Genomic DNA, 13,685 nt, shown 5'->3' with positions numbered 1-13,685 from the left:
ACTGGCTAGGTTTTTGTATTTTGTAGTAGAAATGAAGGGGTTTTCACCGTGTTAGCCAGGATGGTCTCGATCTTCTGACCTCGTGATCCGCCCGTCTCGGCCTCCCAAAGTGCTGGGATTACAGGCTTGAGCCACCGCGCCCAGCCAGAACAAATATTTTTTAATAAACTTAGTATAGCCTAAGTGTACAGTGTTCATAAGTTCTACAGTAGTGTACGGGAATGTCCTGGGCCTTCACACTTACTCACCACTCACTGACTCACCTAGAGCAACTTCCATGCCTACAATCTCCATTCATGGTAAGTCCCCTATACAGGTGTGCCATTTTCTGTCTTTCATACAGTATTTTTACTGTACTTTCTCTATGTTTAGAAGTGTTTAGATATACAAATATTTAACCATGTGTTACAGTTGCCTACAGTATTCAGTATAGTAGCATGCTATGCAGGTTTGTGATCTAGGAGAAGTAGTAGGCTATACAATTTAGCGTAGGTGTAACATCCAGATTTTTATAAGTACACCCTGTGATGTGCACACACAGCGAAATCACCTAATAATGCATTTCGCAGAAAGTATCCCCATTGTTAAGCAACACATGACTATATATCTATTATTTTCTGCCTACCCACGGTAATGTAAACCTTACAAGGGCTAGGACTTTTGTTCACTAATAAATCCCTAATGCTCAGAACAGTACCTGTCATATTATCTTCGCTCAATAAAATATTTGTTGAATGAATGAATTCATGACAGGGGAAACTGAGACATAGCATGGGTAAGTAAACTGTCCCAGGTCACATTGCTGTTAAGCAGCCAACCATGGTCTGCATGATTGCAAAGCCTTGGTGCATAAGCACCATGTTATTCAGCCTCTTGATGGATTATGTGAATGCACAACGAGCAGGAATATTCTGACCAGACCAAATAACGATAGAGCGCGTTAGAGGGAACTTATCAATTGGGCAAGAGCCTACAGAACCAACGTTTACTGTTCTTCCCAGTTATTTATTTGATTAAATTGGAAAGTTTTTTTGAGTTCTCACCAAGCAAAATGCAAGTAACTAATATTTGAGGATGAGCCAATAAATTCAGTATCCTTAAAACATTGGTGCATTTGCCTAAATGAAAACAATTTATAACTTGCTTACCTTTTTGGTATGGCTTAAAAGAAGATGAAAGCTATGCTGGATAAAGAGAAATCAGCAAGTGGCTAGATGACTGCGGTACGTTCACGCAGTGGAGAAACACGGAATGGATGTAGCTGTATACGTGGAAAAGTAGACCCCAAAATGCTATATACACAATGATGACATCTCTGAAAATTCTGTCACCAATAGAATTGTAAGAGACCTGAGGTTCATAAATAGTCAGTGATTTGAGGGTTTAGAATTTATTTGGTGATTTAATGTTAGTCTTGATATTTAGATGTTTCTGTTTAACTGTTACTCCTCAGATGATTAAATAAACATAAAAAAGAAATACTGTGTACCATCATGTGAGCCAAGCAAATACGTCATCCCCATCTGCTGCACATCCTTTTCCTTCCTGCTGTCCACTTCCACTGATCGCTGATGTTCAGCACAGCCTTTCCCAGGGTTCAGCCCAGCCTTCCTGTCCCCTGACTGTAACCTCTGCATGTTATACACCACCTGACTCCAACTGCATTTTCTTCTTTACTCCCCTGATTACTCTCAGATTCTTCTCTGTCTAGTTGCCTGAGGCTTTTGTCCCACTGCTTTTGCCCTTGTATCTTAGATAAGGCCTTTTGCTTATCCTTTCCAGACCCTGGAGCACTCTCCCAGCTTCTTTTTGCTGTGTAGTCATCATCCATGCTTTGCCCTGTCTGACTCCTAATGGCTATGGTCCAGCGCCTTTAGCCCTGCCTGAGGAAATCCTGTGACTGCTCTGATGTGATCCGGCCCCTCTCTGTCTCTACACTTGCTGCTCTCAAATCTTTGTTCCTCCCATCTAGTTAGGATTCTTGATAGCAAACTATAGACATCTACTCTGGCTGATTGAAACAGAAAAAGGATTTAGTGAAGGCTATTGAGACCTCTTGGAATTACCAGGAATGTCAATTAAGCAGGCTTAGAAAATATACAGGGACAAAGTGGGAGCTGAGCAGCCAGAACCATGACTGAAATTCTATGGCCAGAGAGCTGGTTTCAGGAGATGCTGCTGCTACTATTGCTGGACAGTGGGCACTGCAGCTGGCACCAGTGGCACTGGATGCTGGACCCCTGCCAGTAGCACCTTTGCTACCAGGACAGAGTCTCCTCCAGCCCTGCCCCTCTGTACCAGTAGCTCCTGGTCAGATCTAGGCAGAAATAGCTGGGCAAGTCACTGGCCCATCTGTTAGCTGTAAGGAGGCCTAGAAAGGAGTATCTCACTTCTGCTGTGAGAAAGGGGCTCTGCCTGCAACCACAGCTCATACACTGGGAAATTGCTTAAACAAATTCTAGACAGGAACAAAACAAACAAACAAAAAGACCACATGGTCCATTCCTGATCCATAATAATTGTTGTATTAAACTTTCTACAACTTCCTTAAATCCTGAAAGCTGCTTCTTCTAACCTCTCACTCAGCAAGAACTCTGGAATATAGTTTAATGCAAAACTAAAACTCTAGAGATCACAGATTTATACACAAAGATGTTCATAACAGTATAACTTAGAATATGAAAAAAGGAGTCAGCCTAAATTTCCAACAATAACCATTTCCATTAACAACAGAATGGTTAAATGAGTTATGAGCTATCCATAGGATTAAATATACGCAGTCATTAAAAACCATGGGTTTTTAAAAAGTATTTTAAAAACGAATATAACTAAAAGTAACTTTACTAATATTATGTATAAGCTCTCACAATTGCAAATGTGCATATGTGAACATATTTTATATTAGAATATAAATATATACAAACACAGAAGTTAGAAGAGAATACACCAAAATGTCAAGATTGGTGAGATTAAAAGGATTGTGTTCCTTTTTGTGCTTATCTGTATTTTTCACACTAAGATGAAAAATTAATATTTAAAAGAGGGCAAACTTTCCTTGCCACTATTTTTATCTTTTATCGTATTCTCAGAAAGTACAACTTTTCCCAAATCGACCTCATGAACCAGATACTCTGAATACTTACTCTTCTCCTGGTATTGAAAGAACTCACCCTTTTCTATATGATCGTTTCCTCCTTCACTATCAGTTTGTTCTCACTGATCTTTATGTTCACATGTAGATCATTCATTCCATTCTGTAAACCCTTTCCCCAGCCCTGCTTGGCCCATCCAGCTGACACCTGAGCTCCCCTCTCCCACAGCATGCTTACTTTTCCCCTGCCCTGTATTTTGGTCCAATGACTCACTGAAATAGCCATCTCTGAGGTTTCTATTACTCTTGACCAGATCTGAAGATCTTTTCTGTGTCTCTATCTTCGTAGCTCTGCTACCTGAAAGAAATGGTACTGATCATTTCATCATCTTTGGTACACTTTTGGGGATAGGCAAGGGACCTTGTGGTTTTCTTCTTATTTGTCTAACCATTCTTAAAGCGTTTTCCTGACTTTGCTTCCTGTTCAGCTTTACAACCAAGCTTCTTCTCTTTATCTATTGACTATTCCTACATGTCAGTGTTTTCTCCCTTCCTCATTTTCCCATTTACCTTACATAATGGAGCCAATACCCTATAAACAGAAGCATTGATTTTGACAGAACCCTTGACCTCCGTATAGGCTACCTACCCAAGCCAGCCCAGCTTTGACCGTGGGCTCCAGTTCCCTACCTTCATCCATGGCCCCAGGAGCTCAATAAAGCTTTCCCTGCAGCTGTGTTCCTACAAGTTCATGACCTCCCTCCAGCCTTCGCCTCAGTCAGCAAGAGGCTATCAGAAGGTCTGGGTTTGGGCCAGTGCCTTAGAGTTGGACTCTGCTTCTCTGTCCAGTCTCTTAAAATTGAAGCCTTAATTGGACTCTTCAACTGCCTTTCAGTCTCACCTTCACATGCTCTCTCGGGTCACCCTCAACTCCATGATCTCTGACCTACAAACCAACCCAGGATGCCAAAGTTCTTAGCCCATATTTGGTGGGGGTGTTTTACTGGGTCAGCAGTTAAATTCAGACTATTCAAGTTAAGTATGTCTTTTCTATTTATTTATTTATTTTTCTGATCCATGAGTTTCCTGAAAATGTGTCTTTTCATACATGCAGAATGTTATGTTTCAGCCAATGGGACTTGACCTGTGGTGACCCAAATCTACAGAACAACAATCCTGTTAAAATTGCTCTTGATCCTTGATGTGGCTCATCTACGCTCATGACCTTGTATTTATAGTTGTCCTGTCCTCTTTCCGTTTTCTAGACCCATAGCGTATTATTTTTAGTATATCTCTTAGACTTCCTGCTCTTAGAGAAGTTTGTTTATTGATTTGTTAATCATCCAGCAGACACGTATTGAACCCCTACTGGTTGGTGCTGCAGATGGTCAGAGGCCAGTCAGGGAGATGGACAAAACAAAGGGCTGTGTCAGGTAGTATGCTTCTTATTGCCAGTGACAGAAATCTTGATTCAAATTATTTAAGCAGAAATAGAATGTATTCCCTCACCTACCTGGCAAGTCTACGGTCAGATCTGGTTTCCTTCAGGCACAACTGGATTCATGGATCATAATGCTGCCTGTCGGACCTGGCCTGTCTTCATCTCTCGGCTCTACTCTGCTTTGTGATGCCTTCATTCTCAAGCTCTCTACATGGTGGCAAAATGGATGTCAGTAGCACCAAGGCCACATCCTCCTCAGTTCCAGAACAGCAGAAAATGTGCAGCTTTCTCAGCCCCAGCAAGTGTTCTGCTAAGTCTTGTGGTTTCTAATTGGACTGTGCTCTTCCCTGAACCAGTGACTTTCACCAGAGGAATTCGATGCTCTGATTGGTCAGACTGGAGTCATACATCCTCTCCTTATCGCTGGGTGTGGAGTCAGGTCTACACAAGCACTTAAATTGAGAGCGAGGGATACAGTGGTTCGTTCCCCTGAGGAAAAGGTGATGGATGTGGAATGGTTAAAAAAAAAAAAAAAAAAAATGACAGGTGCAGTGACTCGGGCCTGTAATCCCAGCACTTTGGGAGGCCAAGGCAGGAGGATCACGAGGTCAAGAGATCAAGACCATCCTGGCCAACATGGTGAAACCCTGTCTCTACTAAAAATACAAAATTAGCTGGGTGTGGTGGCGTGTGCCTGAAATCCCAGCTACTTAGGAGGCTGAGGCAGGAGAATCGCTTGAACCAGGGAGTCAGAGGTTGCAGTGAGCCAAGATTGCGCCACTGCACTACAGCCTGGCGACAGAGCAGGACTCTGTCTCAAAAACAGAAAAAAAAAAAAGCTGTCAGTCAACCACATAAGTACATGGTTAGAATTACACATGGTCAAGTTTGGCAAAGGGACCATTTGAATCAATACAGGGTAAGCAAAGACCCACTCCTTCTATACTCCCTTGCTTCTTCCTTTCTTTCTTCCTTTCAGCAAAATTTAGTGAATGGCTACTTTGTTCTAGGTGCAGAGTATACGCTGTCCTAGAAGTGGACTCTGCCCATAAGGAGCTTACAGAGTACTGAGGAAGAGAGATGGCCAGGGTGATGGTGTGAGACACATTTACTGATAATTTATATTTTGAGAAATGGAAGTCTGAAGAGTACTTCTGTGTTTTTTTAAATTAAAAACACAGCTTCAATCATTATATCATTTAACATCTTAGACTATCTCAGTGAGTTCTGCTTTGTTCGATGCTTGGAATAAGGCTGTCTGGTATGCTTCTTTGAATAATGAAGACTCCATAATCCACTTTTATTTTTCTGCCTAGGCTGCCTCAGAAAGAGGTAAACCTTTGTGTAATTAAAAGTAGCTTTCTTTTGAGATTAGTTTGCTTTTTTTTTCAGTCCTTGATTTATGGGTTTGTGGTTTTACTGTACCAGGGACTTTTGTAGTAAGGTGCTTCCAAATATACAGATGCAAGAGAGATTTAAAAAATACCTTTAATTTATACTTTTACCTTAACAGTCTCTTCTTCTGACCTGTGGCAGGTTGTTAATGCATCTCCCACCAATGCCAGTCATTTCCCTTCCCATATACAGATATCTCTATCTGTGTATACATAGTTTGTATATAGAGAGTTGACTAGAAGTTGAAATGAACACATGTGGAGTTGTACCTTTTTTTTAAAGAGGAACAAATGTGAAATTATTTCCGTGACGTTCAAGATCCAGCAATCTTTACATTATTTTTTAGCTGTAGTTTTTGTTTTGTTCTGTATTATTGAAACAAAGACTAAGAAAAGCAGCACAAATAATCCGAGGATTAGGGAGTACATTAATATAGTGGCTGTCAACTGGAGACATTTGGCAGTGATGGGAGTCATTCTTGGTTGTCTTGATTATTGGAATCTTGTGGGTAGAGGCCAGGGATGCTGCGAAGCTTGCCAAGTCAGATGCACAAGACAGGCCCCCATAACTAAAATATCCAGTCCAAAATATTAATAGTGCCTGGCATTAATTGGATTTTTGGAATTCTGAACATTGAAAAGATTCAGAGCAAGTTTGTAATTTAGGTTTAAGACAAAGATAGAGGAAAATTATAGAGTTATAGAACCCTGGAGCTGAGAGGAAAAGACATTTAGTCCAGTCTACCCATTTTCTAGTAAGGTAACTGAGTCACATAAGAAAAAAGTGACCGAAGCAACATAACTCCTTCACCTCCTAAACATGTGATCAAGCAACTTGCCCAACTTCTGCGTGCCTCCCTTTTCTCCTCTGCAAAAAGGGATGATACAACTTGCTTATGCTCACTTTGGCAGCACATATACTAAAATTGGAACGATACAGAGTTATTAAAAAAAAAAAGAACTTGTCTCAAATTATGATTGCTGTGACGACTACTTAAAACGTAATACACGTAAAACGTTTACTGCAGTACTTGGCCGTAGTGTGTTGTTAATAAATAGCAGTGTTGAGGGGCGAGGTAGTGATTGTTATTTATGCTGTTGCCCAGAGTCACAGAGCCAGTTTGCAATTTGTTTCACCCTGTTCTTCTGACTCTCAGTTCCATTTTCTATTACATTGCCTTGAGGGACTATGAAGAAAGGTTATAAGGGCAACTTAATGGAGATTAAAGACCAGTCTGGACAGCAGCTTAGTAGCTGGTAATTCAAGGGAAAGTGAACACAAATTCTCCATAAAAGACAGAAAGGGGGTTTGTAGATGGTAGGTAGAGAGCTTCGAGGAAGACATAAGGAAGATTGGTCTCATCTAAAACAGACTCTTTTCCCAAAGCTCTGTGGATGGTGTTCCAGGTGGTCACGCCTTCTGGTGGAGCCTAGACCAGGTGACCTTTTTCAAACCCTCCAGCCTTGACTATGTTCACATGGAGGCAAGATGGCCCTCTTTCTGTCGGGGAGAGTCCTTGAAATGCTGGGGTGGTATAAACAATATAGACAGTACATATGGGAACCTTTCCAACTCTGAGATTCTCTGGTGCTAAGTTTTGTGGACCTTAGGCTGGTAAGATCATGTGACATAGAGCATGCCCAGTAGATATGCATAGACAATCACAAACCTCTTGTTTTATGGTTTGTGGAATAAAATGCTTTATTAGATTTTACTAATTCAGTCAACATGAGCATATGATTAAGATGTTGTGTAAAATGCTTTTTCCTCTGAAAACAGGAATATCTTACCAACAATTCTCTGAAATAGATTTTCTCTTATTTTCTTAAATGGCTTACAAAAATTCGGCCAGGCGCCGTGGCTCATGCCTGTAATCCCAGCACTTTGGGAGGTCGAGGTGGGCAGATCACGAGGTCAGGAGATCAAGACCATCCTAGCTAACATGGTGAAACACCATCTCTACTAAAAATACAAAAAAAAAAAAAAAATTAACCGGGCCTGGTGGTGGGCGCCTGTAGTCCCAGCTACTCAGGAGGCAGAGGCAGAAGAATCGCTTGAACCCAGGCCGAAATCACGCCACTGCACTCCAGCCTGGACGACAGAGCGAGACTCTGTCTCAAAAAAAAAAAAAAAACTTCATAGTCAATTAAAGACATTTTCTCCCAAATCAAGAATAAGTTGGTACATAAAAGAAAACAGTGAATCTCAGTTGATTTTGTTTTCTATATTTTTGGTGACATTCAAGGTCCACAGAGCAGTCAGAGAAGAGCAACACATGCCTATCTGATGAGGGCTGACTGAGCACCAGGCACCATGCTAGAAGTTAGAAGTTAAGTGATTTGCCCTGAGTCACACAGTTGGTAAGCAAGAGAACCAAGACAACACAGCTCTGCCTGGCTTCCAAGTGCATGGGCTTGAACATGCACTGTTTGCTGCATCCTGGTTCTTGACAGAGAAGGACTTATTAGAATAATAAGCAAATCCCCTCTGAGATCAGACTGTTCTTAATGCAAAATGCCTCCCTTAGATGATTATTCTGTGTTTTCATTTGAACTTCAACTTTTTCTTTCAGGTGTTGTGTAACGGACCAGGAACATGTGTTCCTATCTGTGTATCTGCCCTTCTCCTTGGGATACTAGGAATAAAGAAAGTGATCATTGTCTACGTTGAAAGCATCTGCCGTGTAGAAACGTTATCCCTGTCCGGAAAGATTCTGTTTCATCTCTCAGATTACTTCATTGTTCAGTGGCCAGCTCTGAAAGAAAAGTATCCCAAATCTGTGTACCTCGGGCGAATTGTTTGACAAATGGCAACTGACTTCTTTAGAATTTTGCAGTTAACAATAGTATGTACTCAAATTGGGGGGAAAAAACCCTACATTTTATTGTAAAGGCATCTGACAGTCCTGAGAATTATTGATGGTAAGGAATAAAAAATGTACAGATGACTCAGGGAAGAAACTGAGACTTCTCTTATGAAACAAACACTGATAAACAGTAACTACTAAATATTTATGCCTCTGTAAACCAAATCTCTTTTCTAGATAAAAATATGTATCACTACCTGCAAATTTTCTTCTGGCTGTTTTAGTAGTATTTTTTTACAGAACTAAATATAGAGTTTGTATGATTAGTAACATTTCCTGTCCTACAGCTTTTTTTTTTTTTTTTTTTAAAGTATTCTGCATTGTAAAAGAAGAGAAAAAAAAAGGTATTTCTGAGTTTTTGTTCAGATACAAAAGGCTTTATTTCCTGTGTGGAAACAGTGATGTCCCCAGTGAATCCTTTCAGCATAAAGGAAGCAGTTATATTAAATTGGCTTCATGACAATTTGCACTCCACAAGCCTCCAGAACCTTGAGCATAAACCAGTATTATTTTTTGTACTTCAGTCTTGCTTTTTGAGTAGTTGGCCTTAATACAGAGTATCTTTTAAAATCTCTTGTTTAGGCCGGGCATGATGGCTCACACCTGTAATCCCAGCACCCTGGGAGGCCGAGGCGGCCAGATCACTGGAGGCCAGGAGTTTGACACCAGCCTGACCAACATGGTGAAACCTTGTCTCTACTAAAAATGCAAAAATTAGTCAGGTGTGTTGGCACATGCCTGTAATTTCAGCTACTTGGGAGGCTGAGGCAGGAGAATCGCTTAAACCTGGGAGGCGGAGGTTGCAGTGAGCCGAGATTGCACCATTGCACTCCAGCCTGGGTGACCAGAGCGAAACTTTGTCTCAAAACAAAACAAAACAAACAAACAAACAAAACTCAAGGATGTAGGGATTGTTATTATTCCCATTTTACAGATGACTTGTCCAAGATCACATGACTATTAAGTAGCAAAGCCACAGTTCAAGTTCAGGTAAGCCTGACTTCATAGTGGGGCCAGTTTCACGTGTGTGTAGCCTGTGCAGTCACATAGAGTTCTGCACTTAACAGGGCCCCACACTTGGTTTAATGTTCTGCTGTCACTGTCTTGAACTTCTGAATAATTTTTTAAACAAGGAACTTATATTTTAGACCCTCTAAATTCTGTCGCTGTTCCTGCTTGAGATTGTGTTTCTAATGGTGCCATGTCTACTACAATAGAAGTACAAGTTAGTGCAGTGCCTGGCCCAGGGAGCTCCTCAAAAACAGGAATTCCATTTCCTTCCCTCTAAGCTCTGCTTCTTTAACAAAGCAACCAAAAAAACAAAACAAAAAGAAGAAGAAACAGAAAAGAGAAGATCCTCTCCTGTAGTATTTCAGTTTATATATAGGTTTTTTTCCTCTTAAATCTTTTGCTTTATAAGTATGATATAAATCTAATAAAGAAATAGTGATTAATGAAGTGATTGAATTTTAGTGAAAAGAGACATGATTATCCACAATCATGTAAAATTAAAATCCTGAGGCTGATCTAGCCTTTTTCTTCTTCTTTTTTTTTTTTAAAAAAAAAAAAAAAACCTCCTTCTCTGAATCATGTAACAGGCGCATCTGTCAGCCGGACATCTTCCTAGGTTTTTGGCTGGAGAAATGTGTGGCTGAAGATGTCTCAGAATGGTGAGAACACTTTGCCGTCTGGATTTAGTGGGCCTGGGGCAGCCAAATGATAGTTCATTCTGCTTTGATTTTCATCCTCAAATCTCAGGCACTGGTTGCTTCCACTGACCTGTAGACCTGGAGTATCAGAGAGCATATTCGTATCGTTCAACCAGGGGCTGAGGTGAAATAAGCCTTGACTTTTCTAGAGAGAAAGTGATTTTTTCAGGGACAACAGCATCTGCATTTCATTCCTGTTTAAGTCTTTCTCTGCTCTGTACTTTGTTCCTAAGTGGCACTAGGTAAATGAATGGTAAGGAAAAGTGAACTGCATTTAGTGAATGCCTCTCTGTGCTGTGGGGCAGCTTCCCCGGGCCCCCGCAGGTCATCCTGCTGCAGAGGCTTCCATCAGGTCAGAACTTACAAAGATCAGACCAGAGAGAGTTGTAGAAAAGATGCTGTAATTTTTTCCAGAAACGTATGTCCAGATGTTTTGCAGAGCCTTAAGACAGTGGTTAGCCTGGAATGTCAGAGAAAGAATGTGTATGTGTTATATCACCAAAAGTTTAGAAATCTTATATCTTTCATAGGTTCAGGCTGCCGTGTACTCATTCAGAGCCAAGCTGAGGCATGTGTTATTGCATCTTCCTGATCATTCAGATTACTTGGTAAACAAGTGCATGCTCTGCTGTTATGGCTAATTTGAGTCCTCAAGGTCCCATTGGCAGAGGGGGCTGGTGGCACAATTTCTCTGCTGTGCATTTCTGTGACATTCAGAAAGATAGTGCTCTAGCCTCAACTCAAACTGAAGAAGATGAGTAGCTAGCTTGTCCCTTCCAATTTCTCTTAGAACACTCTGAATGCAACTTTTACTGTAGGAGACTGTGCATGAGAAATTAATTGAATCAGTCTTCAAATGAGAGGCAGGGAAACCACACATCCTGCCCACACCTACTTCCCTGGAAGATTTCTGTCTGCAGTTCAGCTATCCTAAAAGGTCTCAGCAGCTTGCCAGGTCAGAAGGTCTAACTGTTTCAAAAACGATGCCCAAAAATCATGACAGGAAACTTTAGCCTGGAACGAAGAGTGCTATGAAACCGTGTCAACAAGAGGAGTGGTGTGCAATTGTGAGTTGAATAGCAAGACGTCCTTGCTAGGAAGGAGATGACCCAAACTTCCCCTCATAAAAGCAACTTGGAACACATTATTTTACCTTTCAAAGATACACGGTAAGTTAAAATTGAGAAACATACCCCTTTCCTATGCAGTTCCTTGGGTGGAATGAGTGCTTTACTTTTTTCTGCAAAGCCCCATCCCCCAAAATGGATTAAGCACCTTTTACCAATGGTAAGAACATCATCGTAAGTGTTAAAGAAAATTGTCCTTCTCCATACAGGTCAGCGTTTGAGCCTCATGGGGTTTCTTCCCATGATTTCAGCCCTGATGCACAATGAGCAGACACCCAAATCTTGTCCGCCCTGAACATTCTTTTGTTAGGGCCCATCACTCTAGCACTCTAAAAACAAATCATCTACAACTGTGTTCTTGCTGCCAACTCATTTGAAACATGAATTTGACATAGCTCCTCCTTTTCCCACCGGAATAGTTAACTAATGCTAGCCCACTGGCTTATATCATATCCCTCAAGCAACAAACTTTGGAATCATTTTTGCTTTTTCACTCTTTCCTTGCCCACATATAATAGGTTGCCTTTCTTATTTCATTATCCCCAGAATTTTCTCTTGTCTTCCTCTTCTCTCCTTGAAATTACTTTTACTGTTCCTCTCCTTTGTCATCACCTATTGATTCTGCCTTTGACTTAGTTCATATGTACCCTTTCCTTTTCAGTCCCATGGTTACAACCTAAGCCAGTTCTTCAACAAAAAATTTCTTGCTTGATGAGCACATTTTATTGAGGAACTGAGGAAACACCTTTGGAAGGAACAAATGAATGATTTTGTTAATTATTTATGTTTGTCTTCAGAGACTGCACCTCATACTAGTTTTGTATCCTTGTTCCACCTTTTTTCTTTTTCTTTTTTTTTTTTTTTTTTTTTGAGACAGAGTCTTTCTCCATCGTCTAGGCTGTAGTGCAGTGGTGTGATCTCATCTCACTGGCTCACTACAACCTCTGCCTCCTGGCTTCAAGTGATTCTCTTGCCTCAGCCTCCCGAGTAGCTGGGATTACAGGCGCGTGCCACCACACCTGGCTAATTTTTGTATTTTTAGTAGAGACGGGATTTTACCATGTTGGCCAGGCTGGTCTTGAACTCCCAACCTCAAGTGATCCACCCACCTTGGCCTCCCAGAGTGCTGGGATTACAGGTGTAAGCCACCACACCCGGCCCTTGTTCCACTTTTTATAATATTTACACCACAGAGAGGTTAAGTAATTTATTAAAGATTATAGAACTGGAAAGTGGCAAAGCTGGGATTTGAACCACGGCATTCCAGCTCCAGCCAGGCTTACCTTAATAGCTATGTTAGGTGTTTTTTTGTTTTTTGTTTTTGTTTTTGTTTTTATTTTTTTGTTTAAAAAGAAAAAGTTCCTAGAAAGGAAATAAATAGGGTAACAGGGCACTATGATGGAGTAGAAAGTAGTTGGTGTTCTAGATAGGGAAATCAGGAAAGGCCTTTAAGAAAGTGGTATTTTAGCTGAGTTCCAAAGGATAATGCCTTAAATATTTATCCTCCTTCTACTTCACTTCCAACTTAGATTTTGCCTCACCCACAAAGTCTTTGTCTTCAGCCTAGTTTGAGCAAATTATCTAAATAACTCTGTGACATAGCCACCCATACCAAAGGTTAGTACTGAGTTTCATACCATCGAATTGCAGTCCTTGTACTTAGAAGCACCTGTGGAAGGAACAATGAATGATATTGCTTATTATGTATGTTTGTCTTCAGGGACCTCATGCTAGTTTTGTATCCTTGTCCCACTTTCGATTGTATTTACACCACAGCTCTGTACAAATGTAGGCATTAATTAAATACATAAATTATTTGGCCGGGTGTGGTGGCTTATAATCCCAGCACTTTGGGAAGCCAAGGCAGTTGTATCACGGTATCAGGAGTTCAAGACCAGCCTAGCCAAGATGGTAAAACCCCATCTCTACTAAAAATACAAAAAATTTGCCGGCGTGGTGGTGGGCGCCTGTAATTCCAGCTGCTTGGGAGGCTGAGGCAGAGAATTGCTTGAACCAGGGAGGCGGAGGTTGCAGTGAACTGAGATGGCACCAATGC

General features: G+C 41.0%; 1 protein-coding gene across 1 annotated transcript in view; it reads left to right on the top strand.

Moving 5' to 3' along the window:
* The window catches only part of ALG14 (ALG14 UDP-N-acetylglucosaminyltransferase subunit), a 93,032-nt gene extending 83,969 nt beyond the window's left edge, over window positions 1-9,063 (top strand). The window contains exon 4 of the mRNA XM_009213335.4: window positions 8,500-9,063. Within this exon, the coding sequence (XP_009211599.2) occupies window positions 8,500-8,730 (231 nt within the window). The 3' untranslated portion in view covers window positions 8,731-9,063. The remainder of the gene's footprint in view (window positions 1-8,499) is intronic.
* Window positions 9,064-13,685: the final 4,622 nt, after the last annotated feature.

This window comes from Papio anubis, chromosome 1, assembly GCF_008728515.1.
Source record: "Papio anubis isolate 15944 chromosome 1, Panubis1.0, whole genome shotgun sequence".
Lineage (NCBI taxonomy): Eukaryota > Metazoa > Chordata > Mammalia > Primates > Cercopithecidae > Papio > Papio anubis.
The sequence above is the reverse complement of the archived record's forward strand: the minus strand, read 5'-3'. Positions and strand labels throughout refer to the sequence as shown.